Consider the following 21,489-nt stretch of genomic DNA (forward strand, 5'->3'; position numbering starts at 1 on the left):
CTATTAAAAGATATGCATTTGTATATTCACATTTAATCTTGCTGAAAAACGTAGACTCTCACTCTGTACAATTCTGAGGTGAGTTTAAACTTTTTATTTATTTAGTCGTCAGATATGTTTATTTGTCAAATATAATTTAGATTAATAAAGCTCGTAAATAAATAGCTTTCGTAATAATTCCCGATGAAGATGAAGATACGGGATGATTTGCAAATAGGCGTTACCAGACGTTAAACCAGATCTCTAACAAAAGCAAATATTTTTACATACTAGGTACTATAAAGGATATTTATTTATATTTATTTATTTAAATAAAAGATATTTATTTATATTTATTTAATCTCGACAAGAAACATGGGTTTCTAATCTGTAGTCCTAAGGCATTTTAAACTGTTTATTCAGTTGTTCGTCAAATATAATTGAGATCAATAAACTTTGCATGTATAATTTGGCTCGATCGAATAAAGAGACGAGGGCGAAGGGGGGGAGGAAGTATATATAACCGCATGTCAATACATATACGTGTGAATTGAACAATACGCTTATTATTATTAAAAATACATAGAGATATGTCGGAAATTTTTCGGGAGGTAATGTTACGCGGGACGTATCGTCCCTAACGGCAATCAAGTTTCGTACGCGAAAATTCTTCTACCGGAATTTGGAGTTCCTTCCTTACGTTCCGCCGTTTCTCGTGAAACGTCTCAAGAACGGTCCGGTAGCGTGAGTCGTTTCGTTCAATAGGATTTAAAATTACAGATAATACAGCGATATCGTTTATTTTGATAAAATTAAATGGTCATTGGTTGGTCCGCCCAAGCCTTTCCCACGAGACTTAGAAATTTATATATATACAAGCACACGACGTTCCCCCGCGCCGCGTAATACGCGCGTGTCGCGTACTGAGAAATGTATCGATGTGTTCACATGAAAACTGTAAAGTTCAGTTCCTACATTCTCTTGTAGAAAATAAAAGCTACTGTTGTATCATTACGGGGCTGGAAATATATTGGTGAACCGAAACTGTTTCTCTCTCGAAAATATCTGGAGACACACGTTCGGAAGAACTGACAGGCGAATGGACAGAATTCATTTTCGATGAGTATAATCTCTAGAATAGTTAAGAAATTCCGTAGAATTCAAATCTATGTATACTATTTAATATTTCGTAACATTTTTCAATATAACTGGACGACATTGAAGTTCGTTCGTAACCGAGAGCTTCGAGGTATTGTAATTTGTATAATGGAACCCGAGGCAGAAATATCCGTTCATTGTTATTCTCGCGCGAGAATCGATTTTGGACCGAAGGAAATTTACTTACTGAATGTAAATGCATTTGTACATCTAGTCGAAACTTATTTTCTACGGATGGGAAAGAGAAGTTTAATGGAAGTAAGGCTCATTCGAGACGCTCTGTCGTCCAGTGCAATCAAGTACAACGAACTTTAAAATTACGAACACGGAATAACAAGATTCTATTACGATAGATCGATTATAGATTTTCTACTCGACTCATAAATTTTAAAAGGGAAACAGAGAGAAATGGTACGTCAAGGATCTGGACTCCGTGCACACCAATAGAATTTTCTTACTAAGAAATCACGTTAACTTGGATATGCGCACCAGCGACGAAGGAATCGGTCTGAGTAATTGATTTGAAAATTTATTAAAATTTGTGTATTGTTTAAGAAGTTATGGAAGTAATTATTAGGGCGACAGAAAACTTGGAAAATTGTAAAAAGCGAAATAGAAAGCGAGAGATACAGACAGAAGAAGAAAGAGAAAAGAAGATATTTATATATATTTTAACTAATTTTATTGTTTTATATATAATATTTAGAAATTCTTTTACATTATCTATATTTGAAATATTATTTTTAATTTTTTTTTTCCAAATAGTTTATGCTTGTTATTTGATAATCACGTGATTAAGTAGTACGTGCGACTCTTTTCGAAGTCGCTTGTGTGTATATCCGACATCCGTCTACCGATAAAATGGAACGTGCGCACGGAGTCTCGTTGTTCAGACGAGACAATCTCGAATTTCAAAACGGCGAAACGGAACAAGGAGAGGAAACGGACGGGAGAGAAGGTCAGTCGCGGCCCGAGCGCTGGCTTATGCCGAAATATCGTGATTGTCGTCAATTTATTGCTCTAAAAACTTAAAATCGAGATTTGCGAGCCGAGCCAGCGCTCTCACCGACGCTATATAAAGGCGTCGCTATATATCCGGGAAATCCCAATTAATTTCCCTCTTTCTTTTCTTTCTTTTTTGTGTGTTTTTTTTTTTAATCTCGAGCCTAATACTAATCCGAGAATTGAAACCGGCACGATCGCAAAGACGAGTAAGAAAATTTCGGATTGCCGCGAGAACGATTTTCACGCTCGTTCGCGGCAACGAATAGACACAATCGTCTAATGGAAAATGCACATCCCGTTTTTCTCCCAGGACTTCGACAATTGGAGAGTTGTGGAACCTCGCGAGACCGCACCGGTTCCAATGCCGGTTCGCGTTATCGGGCACTAAAACTAACGCTATACTCGCATTCTCATCCGTTCTCGATGTACATTACACGGCGTATGCCCGATAACGTGCGCCCTACGTACTTTTACACGGTCCTAAAACGATCCCTACAACGATTCTACAACGATCCTTTCACGTTTATTTAAGTTAATCTCTCGTTTTAAATTTTCACTTTTTATCGATACAATGGTACAACAGGTACGGATCGCGAAAGGCATTTCTTCTTAAATACTCCGAAAGAGCAGTAAAGATAAGCGAGGACGTTCTAGACATCGCGCCCCTCCTCCACCGCGAGCGCGTAGTCGATTTTTCTCAAGAGAAAATCGATGAAAGACCGATGTTCGTAATTTACACCGTTACAAATCGCGGCCTAACGAAACTTATAAGAAGTAAAACCCGCCCGCTGTTACAATAACTCACCGTCTTCTTAAGTTGTGGTCGAACACAAAAGTTTCGTAAGTTATCTACATTCTCGCGTGAAACTTAACTTATTAACTTAACGGCCAATAAAACAACGGCAATTCTTTCCTCTTTTACTCGCTAAAAACGTGGTATCATTCACTTGAGTTAACATGACGATTTTCTTAGCGAGATAAGGACAATTAGAAAATCGCTCATGTGCAAGATTTAAAGGAGTGCGCGACTCCTGCGATACTAATACTCAATAGTCTCGATACATCGTACATATTTTTCATTTTAAGATGAGGAATAATTAAAAAAAAGATTGAATTGAAACAAAATATTCTCAAAAGTCACCTCTCGCGTGTTAAAAGAAGCTGAATACTTTCGCAACAATTATCATTTTCTTTTCAAACATTTCTCTCTCACATATTAGTATATTAGCATTTAAAATCTACGGATAAAACTCGATCGTTCGATCACATTCGATACACCCCTCGCTCCCGAATTATTTCTCCATTTTACAACGGACGAAGCGAATACGAACTATTGAGCATCAGTATACGAATGATAATGAGGAAAGAGATAAAAACAGAGGACGTACTCGCCGCCGCGTACGAAATCGTCACACCCACACACGTTCAAAGTATAGTAGAAATATAAATTGGGTTTCTAGGGGATCACAGAAGTATATCGATAAGTAAACGGGCTCGATTAAGACGCGCGAAAGAAAGAAATCGTTGCGTGCACGATCGGTATTGACTTGTGAGCGGCGTCCTTTCTTTAGTTATAGTATACGCGCAAATCCAAGCGATGAGCGCCTCAAAAACTCTACACGTATATGTACATAGATCTTACATATCAATCCGACAGAAAAATAATTGTAGTAACAGTATAATAGTAATAGCAATAGTACGATAATATTGATAGACTGCGTCTAACTACTAATTGGTGTTCGTACGTTGATCCCTTTTTACATTTTGGTATTTATAGAATGTATCTTCGTTCTCATCGTGGTTCTCCCACTAAAATTATTCTCTATTTTCCCTGGATTAAAACTAACAGATTATCGATTCGCTTGTAGCACCCATTTCGAGTGGAGACTATGAACGTTTCGTATATATATATTGTATATACTTTTGCACATGCTCCAACATGAGACAGTCAATCTCCGTTTGGCATTATCGTTAATGTTCCTTCATGACTCAGTCAGTTGGCACAGACTTAACGTTTCATCACCGGATTGAGCTCCACAAAAACAGTCGTACGTTCTCTTTAATCGCGCAAATATGATGGCCGGCCCATTGTGTCTGTTTATTTTGCACGAGATTGTAATATTGATAGAATCTTTCGCAAATATATAATGTGAGTGTATTTATACACATATATATATTATATATAGATATACAAAACTGACTGTCTCATTTCGGACCGGAGAGACGTTAAATGTCGTACGAAAAATAAATTTTTGCTCGTTCTTAGGAACAATTTTAGGTGCTCCCTGACCGATTATGGTCCACTTGCCGAGTACGTGAGTGTAAGTAGAGCTACAAGCCTCGGGCAAGTTTACGAGTGAGAAAAATAAGGACTTATTATCGATTAGAAACAACTACATAGTTACGTATTATATGTATGCGCGTGTACGCGCGTGTCCTGTGTATGTATGTGTAGATAAATTATGTGATAGTTGTGTCCTAGAGAGTAATTTTCGAAGTATCGACAAGAAAATACGTCAGCATTTGGCAAACACGTAATCGTCGACGTTAAACAGACGAAGGATATCGGATTATCACGTAGCGATTTACGTTACGAAAAAAATGCCGCAAAAAAGCGTCGTCGGAACGCCGACAACAGCGGCTCTTGCGTCACAGTCGTTCAGGGCGGTTCAGGCCGTGGCGATCAACGCTGAAGGTCAGAGATCGCTCTCCATCTCGTCCGTCGCTAATTGAAAGTGCTCTTGACCTGGTGACACACATAATTACAATTCGTATACACTTAGATAGGTGCACCTAGAGTCAAATATGTGTTTAACGCTCTAGAGAGACGAGATTTCATTGATGAGAAACTGTCTTGAAAGAGTTTACCTTGACGAATCGAGAAGATTAAGTCTACGATCGGAAAGATTACTTACTTTGCAGATACGCAGCTAGATCGTGATCCTCCGCGATCAGCGCGAGCTGATGCGGCGTGTTACCATGCCGGTCCTTCATCATCAAAGACGCGCCACCGGCTACGAGCATACAGCAAATGGAACGACGTTTATTCTGTGCAGCTTTATGCAAAGCGGTTTGCCCTCTGAAATAGAAATAGATTACTTTTCACTCTCGTAATCAAGATGAATAGAATGCAGCGAGAATAAAAAGAAATTAAGTAACGAGAAAGACTGGAGAAATTTCAGCGATTAATATATTCAGATTAAGTTTTCAATTTTATCGTGAATTTTAATCGTCGATAACTTACTTATCATTATCGATCATGTTTAAAATTGTCGGTGGGGCGCAGGCAATAAGATATCTGACAATATCCTTGTGACCGTGCCTCGATGCTAGGTGTAGCGCCGTTTGACCAGTCTCATCGATCGACAGAACCGAGTACCCCTTTTGATGAAGCTGCTTCAAGGTCGGCAGATCGCCGATCTTCGCCGCTCTCAGTATCTCATCGCAGCTCTTCTCGAGTAATTCAGTAGCGAATCCGTGAACTCCCGAGTTCAGGCCGAAGAGTCTGTCGCGGGGGCTGCAAAATATAAACCAGAGGAATCCAGATTAGGGCAGTCTCTCCTCCCTCCGCACGCAAACTACTTCTGCAACGTTCGCGGGACAGGGAATAATTATTATCCGAATAAATTATCCGAGCAAAGATAATTGAAGCGCACGGTCGAATGAGGGTTTACGTAACGTATCGGCTCGTGTTGAGTTTTTCTTTAGAATAATCCATAATATGTCGTCGCGGTACCTTTTACACCGTCTAAAAGGCACTCGTGTGGAATAAAGGTCTACGTTACCCGCTTTGAAAGCCGCCAGTGATCTTCATTTAAAGTTGCCTGTCTCCTAACGTCGCATAGACACCCTTCTTGGCTCTCTCTCTCGATCATTCGGATAATTAACGACACGTCATAAGAGACTCTGAGAACCTTACCTGATAAAAGCGAGAGATCGGTCCTGGTGCTGCGACTGTTCGGCACGAGCGATTGCGACGTGAGAGTTCTGCTTCAGGGACTCGCGTCTTATATGAGGGTACGATTCGCCGTTTCTGTTCTCGCCCGGCGGCACGTCCAGGGAGTTTCGACTCGCCGAATTCTTCGGTCTGACGCCGTTCTGACCTTCGGATTCTTTATCGAAGGAAATGCTCTCCCGCTGTCTGGAAAGCCTGATCTTCCCGGACGGCTGTTCCTGTCCCCGCGTATCTTCGTTCGATCGATTCGTCTTCTCTGTCACGGCTGGCGTCTCCTTTAGACGTTCGTCGCTATATCATATATCATATCATGCGTTTCGAAGGAAAAAAAAATCTAGATGCTGGGTCTGCATGAAAATATCTCGCGTACCTTGACAAGCGGATCTGCGCGGTTTCGTCTTCCTGACTCGCGACAATCTGGCTTGGTCCCGCTCGGCCGTCGGACTGCTGCTGCATGGCGTCTTCATCGAGGATGTATACGGCATCTATGTCGGCGACATCCGTCACGTAATGCAGCTGCTCTTGGCCACGATCGATCCTGAAGAATCTTTCCGCGGTGCACGCTAAGTAACAGAAATCACATTTTGTGTATTCTTCGCACACAGAGAGGATTTGCGGATAATATTTGCACGAGAGGCGGCACTCACAGTCAAGGAAACAGCACGAGTCCATATTGTAATCTTTTGTCAAGAGTTTCCTCAGGCTCTCCAGATCAGTCGTAGCATCGAGATCGAGCGGTTCCGCGAGCCACGACTCTGCCACTTGCTTCAACCTCTCTTTGTTGTGATGGTACGCCTCGTAATCTGACATCTTTATTCTCATTATAGGTAGCTTCAGCCTGTCTAATCTCGCTATGTGCTGGTGCGACTTTCCCGCGGTCCTTCTTTTCGCTAACATCGTTGCCTTGTTCAACATACTTAAAGTTATGATAGATGGTAACAAACGACAAGCTTCGCCGTCGACCTATAACATTACAGAAAAAAATAGATTAAATAGAGAATGATAATATTATCGGAACAGAGAATGACAAAATTTCAAGGATAAATATTATATTATAGTAAAATTTCTCCTTATCCATAAATATATGATTAATATTCAACAATTAAAATATATTTATTATATTTTATACAAAAAGAGAAGACGGCTTTCTTTATGTTCAAGAATCATATTGTTAAAGCTTGCCTGCATCGGTATAGTCTTCGTCGTGACCAGTTTGGCTTTGCTGCATTGCACTATGCAGGTACCGTGTCCACGTGCTTGCAGAAGAGGTAGCTGGTAGGTGGTCAGACCGACTACCTCGATTAAGCCATCGTCCATAGCCGGTTCTCTAGTGCCACTTCCCGCGCTCCATGGATGTGTTCCGCCACCGTAAGAGGCAATATTCAAGAACAGTATAGCGTGGACTCGGTGCTCTTTCAATTTCGGCGTCATGTCCTGACCGTCGCATTCCAACGTCACGAAGTCCGAGAGGTCCTTCCACTTTGTGAGCAGCAAGTCCTTGCAGCCCATCTGTCCGTAGAACAATTTGTTCCTCATTCTGGAGTTAAACTTCTCCGGGTGAGCCTCTACAATAAATCGTAGAGGGTTTATCAGACAAAATCCTTTTTTACGTATATACCGTTAAATGTTAAAGGATGAAATACCTTGAGTTAAATAACATTTTGTTATTTTTAACTACCGTGTGTCGAAATTTATTATTTTAACATAAAACAGTATTAATTAACTCCATTGATTTAGTAAAATTAACATTGTTTTAGTTAAATTAATGACATATTGAGTAGAAGCAGTAGCGATCTATAGGAATGGTTTAAAATAACTCAAAGTGAGTATAATTTAACACTACAAATGTAACGGTATATTTTATACGAGGTATAACATACAAGAAAGGTCTGACTTAATTACGAGGCAAACAAAAGAAGAAGAAATGAGGTCAGAGCTCTCGAGATCGCGTTTTGACCTCACCGAAATCACAGAGCGGAACCTTGATCGGCCATGCGATCGATTTCCTGCCCGAACTAGGACAACTGCTATATATTGACTTGATACTTTCGGCATAATAATATAATCGGTATAGTGCGAATAAAAATTTGGAGTTTTGATCTCACCTCGTGCTTCGTGAAACTCGAGGGCGATGTGAGCGTCTACACCGAGGGAGAAGTAATTGTTAACAACATTGAGCGGCAGGCTTTCCTTGCCCTTGCCACCATCGTCGTCGTTCTTGGCATCGGGGTTCCTCTCGACTTGCAATTGCCATCTGTCCAACAGGGTGGTCTCGCTGTCACTTATGCTTGTTAAGATCTTGCTGATTGGCTCATCCTTGTAACCGCCGCCCCATCCCAACGCTCTCGCTAGATCGTTTCCGGTGCCCAGAGGAAGTACCCCGACCGCTGGCGCTGGATAAGCACCGATTTGATCCAGAATCGATAGGACCCAACCGACCGTACCGTCGCCGCCGCATGCCAATACGCGCAAATTAGGGACCTTCTTGAAGAGTTCCAATCTGCAAGATCAATATTTTTGTTTAGTTAACTTGATTTGATTTTGTTGACTCAGTCTTTTCTTTCTCCCTGTATCGTGCGTCATCCTTGCCAGTCGTTGAGATGTATTTTTACTCACCCCATTCTTGGACCACCCTGCGTCAGATCGAAAACCTGTCTTGGATTGAGCAGCCACTGAAACTTTTGCAGCAATTTCGCTCCCTGATTACCGCCGGACTTTGGATTTATAAAAACCAACACCGGCTTTACGGTAGCCGAGGGTATGGGCTTAACGACCCACAACTCTCCCTGATCCTTTTCCTTTCCCTTTTCTTTCTCCTTCTCCTCCTTCTCCTTTTCTTTGTTTTTCCGGCGGTAAGATGAGCCATCGCCGGATTTCTTCCTTCTGGGTGATCTTCTCAGGCTACTCTTGAAGCTACCTTTACGAGGGAGTTTCACGATCCACGACGGCGGTACTACGATCGATGCGTGAGTGCCCAATTCGCACATCTCGCCTATTTTCTGTACGTTGAAGCACGTCTCCCTGTTGTGGTAAGCGGCCTTGCACCAGCTGCAGCTCACCGCCACGATCTCCCTGGAGCTAAAGCTGAGCTTTGATTGGAACGACTTGCCGCAGTTGGCGCACTTGCCTTTCTGCGATCGTCGGTGGACCCAATGATGATGGGTTGTCGTTTGCTCGCGATACTGACGCACCCCTACATCGCGAAAACTCGACTTGCAGGCGAACTCTAAATTTCCGACGCAGCAGGCGTGAGCCACTACGCGACAAGCCGGACATTTCAACCGGGGTCCGTGTTTCTGAAAGGGAGAAGGAAGAAAAGACACGTATAATGATCCGATTGATCAAAATCTCTGATGCGTCTCTTGTTCTTAAAAGCATCCTTTCATTCTCCGTATTATCGTTGAGACTTACGGAACAGTCATTGACGTAACAGAAGTCACCGGACGTAGCGGTTGGTACCCAAAGATGTTCCCCATTAATCGCATTTGGACCCCAATCTGGAGTCGACCGAGGTTCACGATGACCGCTCGAGCCACCTCCTTCTCTGCTATCTTCTCTACTATCCTCTCTCCCTCTAAAATCATCGCATTAAACGCTCATAAAACTTCTTTCGACTTAATTAATTCCCATTAACTATTATATATAACAGTTAAAAAATATCTATTTTAACTGTTTTATATATATATGTATATATACTATTGTCAAATTAAAAAATTATCGCGAAGAAAAATAATTTAATTTTTACGTCTGACGATGTCACAATTTATTTGCCATAAAATGTCTGCCAAACGTAATTTTGTATTTACATGTAAAATTCATACTGAAATAAGAAATGATAACAGAAGAGATGGGGAAAGCATACATATCATCTTATACATAATTAAAATTCCCCTTGCACGTGCTTCTTTTATAAGGACCCACAAACGCGGGCACGAAATCATGTCGTATCTTTGAAATAGTAAGAATGTCCTCAAAAATTTAAGCTGTGTTGAATAATTGATGTTCACCTTTCTCTGCCGTGGTATATAAAACACTCATCCGAAATTAGAATACAAAAACTTAACGATCACAGCTTTTTAGGTGCGAGCCTTTTTGATGTGGAATATCTTAATATGCGTAGTAATAAATAAATAATGATAATAATCATGTCGCACGAAAGGTGCGTGCGACACTCCGCTTATAGCTCTTTGATCGATATCCTTTAAATATTTAATTCTCCGCGATAACAGAGAGAGAGAGAGAGAGAGAGAGAGATTACTTTGGCTTCGTTTTTAATACATAAACATAGCTTTTTCGGAGATACTCAGTGTTACATTTTTCCAACTTATGGAAATGTTATGGAAATGTCCGAAATAATAATTTACAAGAAGTAACGCTATATGCGCTATTCCCCTTTCAAGAGTTTCAAGTAGAATCGTAAATACTGGCAAGAGACGGAAATAGCAACGCGATAATAAAAGTCTTTCCCTGCTTATTTTTTTAAACCCACTTTAGATGATCTATAAGTCGCGTCAGAATTCAGGATAGAGTGTTCTATTTATAACGTTATATACCATATATTTTTGTGTTTATTTTACATATGTGTTGCAATATGTGTGAAACAGGAAAATGTTTGCAACGTAGAAAAAATATTTAGATTTTTTCGTTTTAAACTAAACTAACTAAAGGTATATTTTAGTCAAAATAATTTTATACATACAGAGTACAAGAAGTTTAAAGTAAAAATATAAATAGGTATAATAAACAAAGAATTAATAAAAAAGATGGTAGAAATATAAATTATCTAACATAATTAGAAATGTGATTTCAATCACGAGTCATTTTCATTCATACAAATCAATATTATAGGTATAGATTATAAATTTTCACATTTTATGAAAGAAATTTAATGTATCTAGGTATGCCCATTTTTTATTCCAAAAAATTCGATGCTTCTACCATCTTTTCTAACAGCAAGATTAAATCTATATTATATTCAAGGTGCATAATTTCATCACAAAATTATATTACAAAAATTTAAATATAAAATAATTTTATACGGTTTAATTCATGCATCACGCGATAGCTAAAATTTAATTTAAATGCTACAGTAAAAAAAAGAGAAAATAAACGACGACGACAAGCGATATTATTTGCGACAGATGACTGCTTATGCATCCTAAATTTGACAATAAATAAATCAAGTTTAAGTGCTAAAAATCGCGCAACAAAATTAAAATGTCCAACTTAGGAAATGTGCTCGTCAACGCAATCCAAAATCGCGTTGCACGATGTGCTCAGAACAAAAGAACACTCCGAGGGGGTCGCAGCTCCATCTAATCAGACGTACCCACCCTATCGAAGGTCGCGGCTCCTTCCCAGGTAGCAGCGCCGTGTACCTCGTCCTCGCGTCCGTCGGCAGCACGATGTCGACGCTCTTCGACCTGATGCTCTGCTGCGGCACCGCCAACGAGTCCGCATTGGCTGCGCCGCCGTTCTTATTGTTATTGAAACACGAATCCACGGAAGCGGCGCGGTCCCGCTTCAGCTCCGGCACGGTCAGAAAAATGTCACGCACGACGAAATTGGACCCGGACGGCGGCTCGACGGGCTCGTTCTCCTCATCGTCGTCGTCGTCGTCCGCTTCCGACGAAGCAGTTGCGGCTGACACGAGAGCGGGCAGATGCTCCAGGGGGAAGGTGGTCAAGGCCTCCTGCCTGGACAGCCTGCGCTGCCTCTCCGGGAACTCTGGCCTGACCTCGGAGTCCGGCCCGGCAGGCGTATCTTCGGGTGGGACGTACCGCGACGACTCGCCCTGGTCATTGTCGGACGTCAGAGTGACCCGGATCTCCGGGCTGCCATCTCTCTTGCCAGTCTCATCCTCGCGGTCCGACTCGTTCTCGGACTGATCCGTGCTATCGGTCTCGATCTCGCCGGCGTCGGCCTCGTCCTTGGCGATATCCTCGGCCAGCCAGAGGCTCCGGTACTCCTCGACGCAAGCACAGTGGTAGCATCCGGAGACTTGGATGATCGGCGTTTCCGGTCGCTCGATTCCACCTGCCGGGAGTTGCTGGCTCGCGGCCGAGCCGGAATACGCGTCGAAGCTCTTGGAACGCTGACCGGTCAGCTGCGGCACCTTCAGGGTCGAGGAGCCCCTTCTGCCGCGTATGGAGTCTTGAGATCTCGCCGGGGAACACGTGGAGGACGACGAGGAGGTAAGGTCCTGCCTCGTCTGCAACTGTATCTCGTCGAAGGAGGCCGACCTGATCTGCTTGGGCACCTCGAGGCTAGATTGGGATTTCATTTCCGCCCCCGTTGGAGTGCGCGACCTTTTGAAGGTCGAGCGCAACTTCTGCATCGTCGCTTGATAGCTACCTGGCGATGCTGTCGTCCGCAATCCCGGACGTTTCGCTGCTCTCCCTCAACGAAAATAACTTCTCGGACGAGACACGAGCGGCCGTGTTGCTTTCCTCGCTCTCTTCCTCGTCCCCGAGGCTGGATTTGCCGCCGTGTTCCGCTCCCTGTTCCTGGATCGTCTTCCGCTTGACCGACGACTGGGTCGTCTGATTATATCTCGAGAAGGATAACGCTGACGATGACGACGACGACGACGATGCGACCGTCTCTTTTTTCGGCTTGGACTTAGCTGCCGATTTGCAGCCCATTCTAAGTACCTTCGCCGCCAACGTTACACTGAAATTCTGGAGTTTTCAAAGGTAAATACTCGTAAACTGTTTGTATAATGGATGTCAAACGTCAGACCACAATGGAAAAGCAATATCGAGAGACCACTCGGGCCACGAGGGAAGGACAGGAGAAATATACAGGCTGGAGTTTACAGCTGTTTCTCAAAGTCCGGCACGATCTCTTCACGTATGAAGAGCTTTATTTTAAAGCGACCTGGAGTCGCGTGTGTAGAAACGTATGGTCGATTTTGGTTCGTTGACAGTCGATGTTGCTCGAAATATTTGCTCGCCGCTTTCGTGTATTTCGAGATTGCTTCGAAATTACGTGGGAACGAAATTCGGAATGACCGCTCTCGGTCATTTTCCAGCATCGCAGCGAGAAGCTTTACGTGAGGCTTCGCGTGTTCGGCTCGAAATATCAAATGTTGAAATGACAGGTGCGCGACAACCAGCGGCGCGTGAATTACAATGAAAATTATCTCGTTACATTCGGCGAGAATGATCCCGGCAAACTCGACTCGGTGATTAATCGACGTGGGCGAACTTTCATCCGTCATTTGTTCGCTTTCTGCGTTTGTCCACCCTCGCATCCACTCTCGCAATCACTCTCTTTCTCTCTTACACACATACACACTCTCTCTCTCTCTCTCTCTCTTTCTCTCTGTTTCTCTCTCTCTACCTTTCTATCTCCCCTTTTCTTTCCTCGCTACCGCCCCTCACGGCGCGGCTCTCTCCTCTTGAGTGACTGGCACCATCGATCGAGTTTTCCAGCACCGGAATTTATTTTCACGGTGACGCGTGATAATCGAGGTCGCCGATACGATGAAGTCGTGAGCCTTACTGCCGCGGCACGAGGCGAAATCGTGCCTCGATAATTCCGTGATCGGAGATCGATTGATTCTCATTGTCACCATCACGGGATGTTCCAGTCAGCCGGAGCCGTCTTTGAAGATGCTTCCGCGCTCGTCGATGATAAGCGTTCCTCGTTGAGAATATCGACGATCGATCGAACGTCAACGATAACGAAGACCAAAACTCCACGAATTCTTTCGGGACGGACGATCGTTCGATGCTAAGAGCACGTCGACGGAATATTCACCGAGGCTGTTCGGTGTTCCGAACGACCTTCGCCACGTCGGTCGATCCATACGCTTGATCAATGATAGAGCACATTCCACGAAAGCTCGTGCACCGCTCCACTCTCGTCATCCTCTAGATTCGTCTCTTCCTTTCTTCCTTTCTCTCCCTCTCTCCTCTCTCTAGCTCTCTTTCTTTTCTCTCTCTCTCTCTCTCTCTCTCTCTCTCTCTTCCTTTTTCAGGAAGCACAGTTTCTTTCGAATAAGGAGCACCTACGCACCGTCCACGAGCCGAACGCCTCGTCGCGCGAGGGATGAATTCAACGTGGTCCTCTCCCTCCGAATTTTTCGTTCCTCGCTCGCATCCCCTTCCGGAGTTCACGCATCCCGGACGGTCTCTCGAGTCCTCTCTTCATACGAGTCGCGTTTTTTCGCGACCCGCGAGACAAACGTATGGTGGTGCGATCTCAAATTGGGCGACGGCGACGGCGACGGCGACGACGACACGACACGACACGACGCGGCGCGGCGAGTTTGCCGGTCGGACTAACGCAAGCCAGGGCTCGTCGATGACCGATGTCGAAAGGGGTGAGCGAGAACGCGGGCGGCTGTACGTGTGCGCCCCCGTCCTCCTCCGTTCCTCCCCATCGTCGGGGTCCGCTCATGCGCCCTCCGCGACGGATCACCTCTCGCAAAGGTGTCATGATCATGCGCGCAATAATATAAAGCGTATTGGCCAGGAATCGAGGTTCATACAGTAAAAAAAAAACAGAGAGAGAGAGATAGAAATAGAGAGAGAGAAAGAGAGAGGGTCTATACGAGACCGGTAGTCATCGAGCGGTGTTAATGGCGTTTGTATTATTTGGATATTCGAGATATATAATACGAATATCGTGTTTCGTAACATTTTGTTTGTTCGTTTGAAAATATGAATTTAATGGGAATTTATTATTGATATATAGTTTGAATCTCTGTCTCTCTCTCTTTTTCCCTTTCGTCTTCAAAGAAAACCAAGTACCATTTCCACTCGCATAGCTTTCCCATTATAAAATAAACTATCGTAAAGTAAACATCACAAAGCAAAATTTACATCCACTATCGAACGCTTCTCTTTCTCTCCGACGTCTTCAAATATCAGTCCGGAATCGCCGCTGCGTTAATAACTTCTCGTATTCACGGTGGATTTCGCGCGTTCGGCACGTGACCTCAACGTATCTGCCGCGGGGAGACGCGGGTGCGATGTAGGTTGCAAATTAAAAACATCGCAACACAGTCAGGTCGATAACAATCCGGTGTCATCAAAGTGTCAAAGTGTGCGATTCTTTAATTTGAAATCGCGCGGTGATCTTGTTAAAAAAATATATATATATATCGGACTGAATCTTTTTAATTTCCGTTCACTTTCGTACAAATAATTGAGTCTTTGGTCTAAAAAGAGAGAGATCGCTCCGCAAGTTCCGTAGTTAGATAACTGCTGACCTTATCTCCGAACCGGACGGTATAGGGTCTTCGCGGCATCTTAAGTTCGTGCCCTCCGCGAAACGCACCCGTTGTCCTAGCTTCGGGGCCAGCTCGAGCAACCTACAATGCACACGAGAAACGCCCAGATGGTGGAATACGGTCAGCACACGAGGAAGAGCGTAACACGTCTACGAGCGACGGAATATTCTCTCAGCCATTCTCTTATAGCCGTCTCACCTTCGACACGCGCTCTCCCGCTAAAGAACCGACCGGCACACCGGATCGACAGCTCAGTGTAAAGGAATTTGTAGCCGGATCATCCGTGGAGTGTTGTTTATTAATTCGAAGTGTTCTTCAGGCGTTATGCTTATCTGTATGTGATTGTGTAAATGTACTCATTATATATATTGGCGGGGTAAAGTAAGGTTCGCATATCGGCATTCGAACAAATTCTCTACTTCTAGTCTAGATAGAAACATTCGAGTTTCAAGTTGAAACGAAATCTATGATTGAAAGCGTTATTTCCGCGTTAAAATGTGGCGTGCGGTGCGGAGAATCGCTTTATACAGAATGTCACGGCCTTATAAGTCGTCAGCATTTTTTTCCTTCCAAGCTAAAAGAGGCGAATCGTGGTAACCAATATCTTTGAAGAGGCTCTCAACGGAGAACGTTTCAAGTTAAAGGTTCAGGTGTGGAGTTTAATGGAAGATTTTTACCGCCTTGTAACAAGTTCTATTTATAATGAGCCTAACGGAACGGCTAGCAAGTCCCGATCACGTAACAACACCTTATAAAACAAGGAAAACGTAATTTCTGAATCATAGATTTTGCGTAGGAAATCGCGCGATCGCAGTCGCGTAAGCGAAGTTGTTCCGTCGCAACGAAAAATGACTGTTCTAGATTGATCGTGAGAGAATAACGTCGCGGATCCACATGGACCGGGGAACTCACGTGAATCTTATCGTGACCACCTCGCCGGTCTCCGATGGTTTCGGTATCAAGCAACACAGCCAACGGACGCCCATCCTCGCGATCGGTCTCTCCGCACGCGATTTCCACCTTGGTGCACGCGACTGACACGGAGGAGAGGAAGGAAAGAAAACAATTGCGGGAACAATTGTAGCACGATTGTCGCTCCCCCCCGCACTCCCGTTCCCGCTAATCTCTTTCGCAACTGCGAATTATGTCATCTTCGTGTAATAACACCTGGTACGCCACTTTTCCAGCAACGAGCGTACGTACATCACCGACCAGTATATCACCCACGAGTTCCAGCTGCCTGCCGTCGTCGTTGATGTCACTCGTATCATTCTTGTATTTCTGAACGAAATACATTTGTATACTCGTAACGTCCAGCGAATTAGCTTCTAATCATCGCGTTATATGATGCGCGATATCCGATTCCGTGGGAGACGAACGACCCAACAAAAGCGTAATACTGTCGGTTTCGTAAGACGCGCGACGTTTAATAAAGGGTTATTTTTCAAGATCACTTCCGCAATTAACTCACGTTACGAAACGTATAAGACGAATAAGAGAACGCTGCAAAAAAGACGCCTCCGTGTCTCATATTAATTATAGGTCTCTAATATAACTTTAATGAGCGCTGTAACGAGCTCATTGGAAAATCTCTATCTTTTATTTCATTGCTGCTGAATTATAGCCGATAATCCTTGTCTTATAAGCAACAGAAAGTGATGAACTGCAAATTTATAAACTATAATTTAAGAAATATACATAAATATATACATAATTTAGCAATCTCTTAAGCAAACTTCTTCAAAATCTGAATAAAAAAAACAATTTAACAAAATCGCCGTTAATAACGCGTTCGTCAACATTAACAATAACTTTTTCGAAATTTTGACAAAAAAATCTAGTAGTTCAGGTTGTCAAAAGAACCATCGTCGATACATATTACGGTTAAAAAGTAAAATTATATTGTAAATATCTTTCTTTCCTCTTGACATCTCTATTATGCAAAACGTTGCTATATCTTTCGGTATGACGCATTAAGCAAATATTTTCTCTCCCTCCTCGCACAATTTAATTGCCCATTGTTCTCCAGCATGCCTAATTCAGGCTTAACTACCGTACCTCGTTACACGTACCTCGTGCACGAAAATACACACGTTTACCCGGCGACTGCACTCTTAAAACTTTGCTCGCGTAATACAAAACGCGCGTCCGCGACCGAAAACAATCGAGACCGGATTACGGTCTAGGCATCGTCTCCTTCGCGTTTTGTCACGGGTTTGTCCTTCTATGATGACAGTGAGAGCGAGAGCTACAATCCCATTCACGAACCGCATTACGAACGAGAGCTTCTCGCGCGCTCGTCTTACCAGGAGTTTATTAACTAGGCATCGAAATCAGTTGGGCAAATCGCAAATTATATCGCGGCCGTGAATCCAGTTGCTAACAGTTCATCGTGCTTTTTCGGCCTCGTCGACGAGTGCCGTACGCGCTATCGTCGTTGTTAATGAAAATAATGAACGATGCTGTATCACAATGCGGCGGGCAGTAACCGGTTTCGCGTTCACGTGGTTTTGCTGCTTGTAATATGATGTAAGTTTTAATTCGCGAGGAGAGCCCCTTTCGGGGTTTAGTTACATTTTCTTTTCACTCTCGTCTCCGTTACCCTCACTTAAAGGGAACGTTTATTGTTATACCTTAGGCAAAGAATCGCTCCGGTAGGAGTTCGTCTAAAGAAGAAGAACGCGACTCCCCGCTGTCTATAAACCAATAAAAACGTATCCGTAGAGACTAGAGAGAGTTTATTTATAGCTACGGAAACTACTCGGAAACAGATATATCTTCGTCGGCGATATAAGGGATTATATCAAGCAACAAAAAATATGATCTCCTTGCCATTTCTTTTTGTCCGGCATGTATGTACAATTTAGGATATAGTTTGTGCGCCGAAACGAATGTGTCACTCTTTACGTATGAAAGATAAATTACGTCATGAAACATATTCGCTATCCTCACCCTTCTTCGATCGTGTCGTCCTCTTCGCATCTCTCCGCCTCCTGTTTGCTCTCCTCCCCCTCTTCCGCCATATCTTCGCGTATCGAATAAATCCAATTACGAAACTCCGGAAATTAAACGAAAGAACGACGAAAGAGATCTTCCCCAACGTGTTCTCTGTCAGCAAAGCGACGGAGAAACATTCGCTTGATCAAGTTCTGCGGTTCCATCACACTCGATCTCTCATGACTGACTTACGCGAAACAATTCGGGATGTCGTCGGAGCATATTACGGCTTCCGAAGACTCGCAAAGTCGCAATTCTATTTTCCATAATGCCATAATGGGATTATCGTTTTATCCATACGTGGCGTATTATTAAGTCACGCGGGTGCGCGATGAAAAATAGAGTGACACCAAAGAAAAACAAGCGAGGAAATCTGAATTAATGTAGTTTACAAAGAGTCTATAATTAGATTATTTTTAATATACATTGCTCTCGAGTACGCGATTGCATCTCAATGCATTGTATTAATTTAATTTAATTCAGCTTTGTGTACACAGACTGGAATTCGAACAGATATTGATCGACGGTTTTTAATCATTTTTGCAGCTCCGTTGCTGTTGAACGCCGTAGCCTCGTTTTTCCTTTATCTACTCTTTTTTCTCTATCTACTCTTTTTCCTCTATATCTATATACTATTCCATTTAAAAGTAACAGATAACACTAAAACCTAGTTCTAAATAAAAACCATATCTAGGATAAGGACATGTTGAAATGTGAAGTTTTTATTTAATTTTGTTTCCTTCGCGGTACGCGGTACTTATATCGACGCTGGAGATTCAACTTATACATTTTATGCACCTATAAAACTCGCCAGCTTTATCGTAATCTTCCGTAAGCTTATCTATCCATTCATACTGATAACTCGATCGTGAACGGAGAGCGCCGAGAGATATATCTCGCTGCGTCAAATCTCGGTGCAGTCGTACTTATATTCCTGCGCATCTCAATCTTGTGCCAGTTATGCCGTGAGTAAAGGCCGATTGGGTTGTATCGATCTCTTCCTGCAGAAAACGAGGTCGATTGTTGCTTACCTCATTGAAAAAGCGGCTCTCCCGTAGCGACGGGCCGCGGTCAGCAGCACGCCGGCGTTCCTCCGTTTCCCGTCTTCGTGACCGGCATAGCCGGCACCGCGTAGGTGAGGGATCGCGTAACCGCCTCGCGATCGACGTCACAATGAGCGATATGTTCTCGCGAAGACGCGACCGTCAGCTACGAACACTTGCATAGTCGCGCGACGGATCCGACGGCGATCGGCAATCGATCGTCCGTGATGGATCGTCAGGTGTACGCGCACGTGTGCCGATCGCTCGCGCCGACTCGCGCTCGCATCTTATTTCGAGCAATGCCGGCGCAATCGGTCGGAACAATTAACGAGTATCTACGTCGACGCTCTGTGACAACTCAGCTTCGTTGACACAGAATGTGATTCGCAATCGGAGTGTGTAATCACGAAAATGAGGTCTATTCTTATTGATAACTTCGGCCACTCCAAAAGTGATCGAATCCACCTAGGTGATCACTTAATCACTGACACTCTCGATCGGGATTCGCAGATCCGCGATCAGTAATCGAAACCTCTTCGGAAGACGTGCACTCCAACGAGAGTATCGTCGATACTCGACGACGATTTGTTAGTTATTAGTATAAAGTCAATATACCTCGTCAACACGCGGAGAAATGCGGAAACAAGCGGGACGTCGGGACGGGAACGACTGTCGTCCGCCTTGTTATCTCGATCGGTTCGACATAACGGGATCTCGATGGACCGTTCTCCGGTCTGGAAAAAATTCCAGAGGAAAAACCCTCGACGGCACTAGGTATTCGTTAGCGCCTACGACGACGTTTGACGCGACGACTCTCCCCAGTTAACACTACTTTGTTGAAACGCCGCGCGACGCAACGCGCGCCGAGCCGAAGGTTGACTGTCCCGTTATTATACCTCGACCGGCGGCGATCGGGTGACCGTGAAATTTCGCGAGACCACAGCTAGACGGACGCCTCCGGTGATACCGCTCGTACACTCGAGGATGAACGTTCTCCGGACCGCGGTAGGACCGCGGCGAAGATCCCGAGGAGGACGCACTCCGCGGCCTGCCATTATAAATAGTTGTGACCGAGACGACCAGAGGCTCGCGACGAAGCGAAGTGTAACGGACGTGGAAAGAGGGTCCAGACGAAAGAAGAGGACGGTGGTCAAGCCAGAGGGAAATGACGATACGTCGCTAGTGATGGGCTTGAGCGACCGTCGAGGCGATCGAGGCTGCTTCCTCGCGAACGAAGCGATGAGTGACTCTAAACGACGCGCGCTACGATCAAGGCTAAACTTTAGAGATTAATTCGAAATTGAGAAGTAAAAAATGTACGCGTGTAAATATATACATCGAACCTATTTCCTCGCTTTTTGAACGCGTTGGATTCTCTCCAATCTTTGATTTTGCTTTTTACATGGTTTTGACCCGTTTCTCCCATAAATCGTCGCAATTATTCGTTCGCCCTCTTCCCTCTCTATTCCCCCTTTCCAGAATAAACTTCTCAAGTAACGGGTCGTTAGTGCGGCGTGACGACTATTTCCTAACTGCCGCAACTTGAGCGGACTTAGCTGCGCCTGGTCGAGCGAGCAATTAATCATCGGGCAGGACTGGCGGGTCGACTCTATCGCTAGCGCGTCATTCGTCTCATCCTGTCCTCGCGCCACCGTACCATTGTTCTCATCCGCGAGCTGCGAAGTCACTTGCGATTCTAATCGCGGCGGATCTCGTCGTCGTGACGTCCGTCCTCCGTTAAGCCCGGTCTACATAGGCCACACTTCTCTGTGTATAGAGATTAGATTGACATGTAGACTGTGCGTGTGTCTTGCGTTTTGCGAACTGCCTATATGTAGACCGGGCTTTAGACTCGCGATGCAGTCTTGCGAGGTTGTCGGACGGGCCCGCGCGCGAGAATCTATTTCCGATGGCGCGTCTTTTTTCCTCTTTTCTGGCACCGCACTCTGGCTCCTTCGCACGCGTCGCGTCGCCGCTATTTCCGAGAGACTATTTCCACTTACGCGAAAGTAGCAAACGTAGCGAACCTCTCGGCTCGAGCGGGACAAACAATAACTGTTTGAGCGGTGCGTTTGTCACGAGGATGCGATGCTACGAGTCAGATCTCTCGA

General features: G+C 44.2%; 1 protein-coding gene across 3 annotated transcripts; it reads right to left on the reverse strand.

Annotated features, from left to right (window-relative positions):
• Positions 1–525: 525 nt before the first annotated feature.
• Rdga (retinal degeneration A) lies at positions 526–15,251 on the reverse strand. Of its 3 annotated transcripts, XM_071797915.1 has the most exons (12): positions 13,442–15,244; positions 11,431–12,777; positions 9,509–9,671; positions 8,714–9,393; positions 8,203–8,597; positions 7,280–7,662; positions 6,745–7,060; positions 6,468–6,660; positions 6,062–6,388; positions 5,387–5,659; positions 5,058–5,221; positions 526–4,888 (listed from the first exon to the last, which is right to left on the reverse strand). In XM_071797915.1, the coding sequence occupies exons 2-12, from the start codon at positions 12,432–12,434 to the stop codon at positions 4,839–4,841; spliced, it is 3,948 nt and encodes a 1,315-aa protein (XP_071654016.1). In that variant the 5' UTR covers positions 12,435–12,777; positions 13,442–15,244; the 3' UTR covers positions 526–4,838. The 3 variants fall into 3 exon arrangements, with proteins under 3 accessions (XP_071654016.1, XP_071654015.1, XP_071654018.1); XM_071797914.1 differs by having other exon boundaries at positions 11,431–15,244; XM_071797917.1 differs by lacking the exon at positions 6,062–6,388 and having other exon boundaries at positions 11,431–15,251.
• Between the last annotated feature and the right edge of the window lie 6,238 nt (positions 15,252–21,489).

Source organism: Temnothorax longispinosus, chromosome 2 (genome assembly GCF_030848805.1).
Source record: "Temnothorax longispinosus isolate EJ_2023e chromosome 2, Tlon_JGU_v1, whole genome shotgun sequence".
Classification (NCBI taxonomy): domain Eukaryota; kingdom Metazoa; phylum Arthropoda; class Insecta; order Hymenoptera; family Formicidae; genus Temnothorax; species Temnothorax longispinosus.

Coding starts and splice junctions, on each gene's coding strand:
- Rdga (XM_071797915.1), bottom strand. CDS start 12,434: ATGCAGAAGTTGCGCTCGACCTTCAAAAGGTCGCGCACTCCAACGGGG. Junction 8,598..8,713: donor CAGGGTGGTCCAAGAATGGG/GTGAGTAAAAAT, acceptor TTGATCTTGCAG/ATTGGAACTCTTCAAGAAGG. Junction 7,663..8,202: donor CGAGTTTCACGAAGCACGAG/GTGAGATCAAAA, acceptor GATTTATTGTAG/AGGCTCACCCGGAGAAGTTT.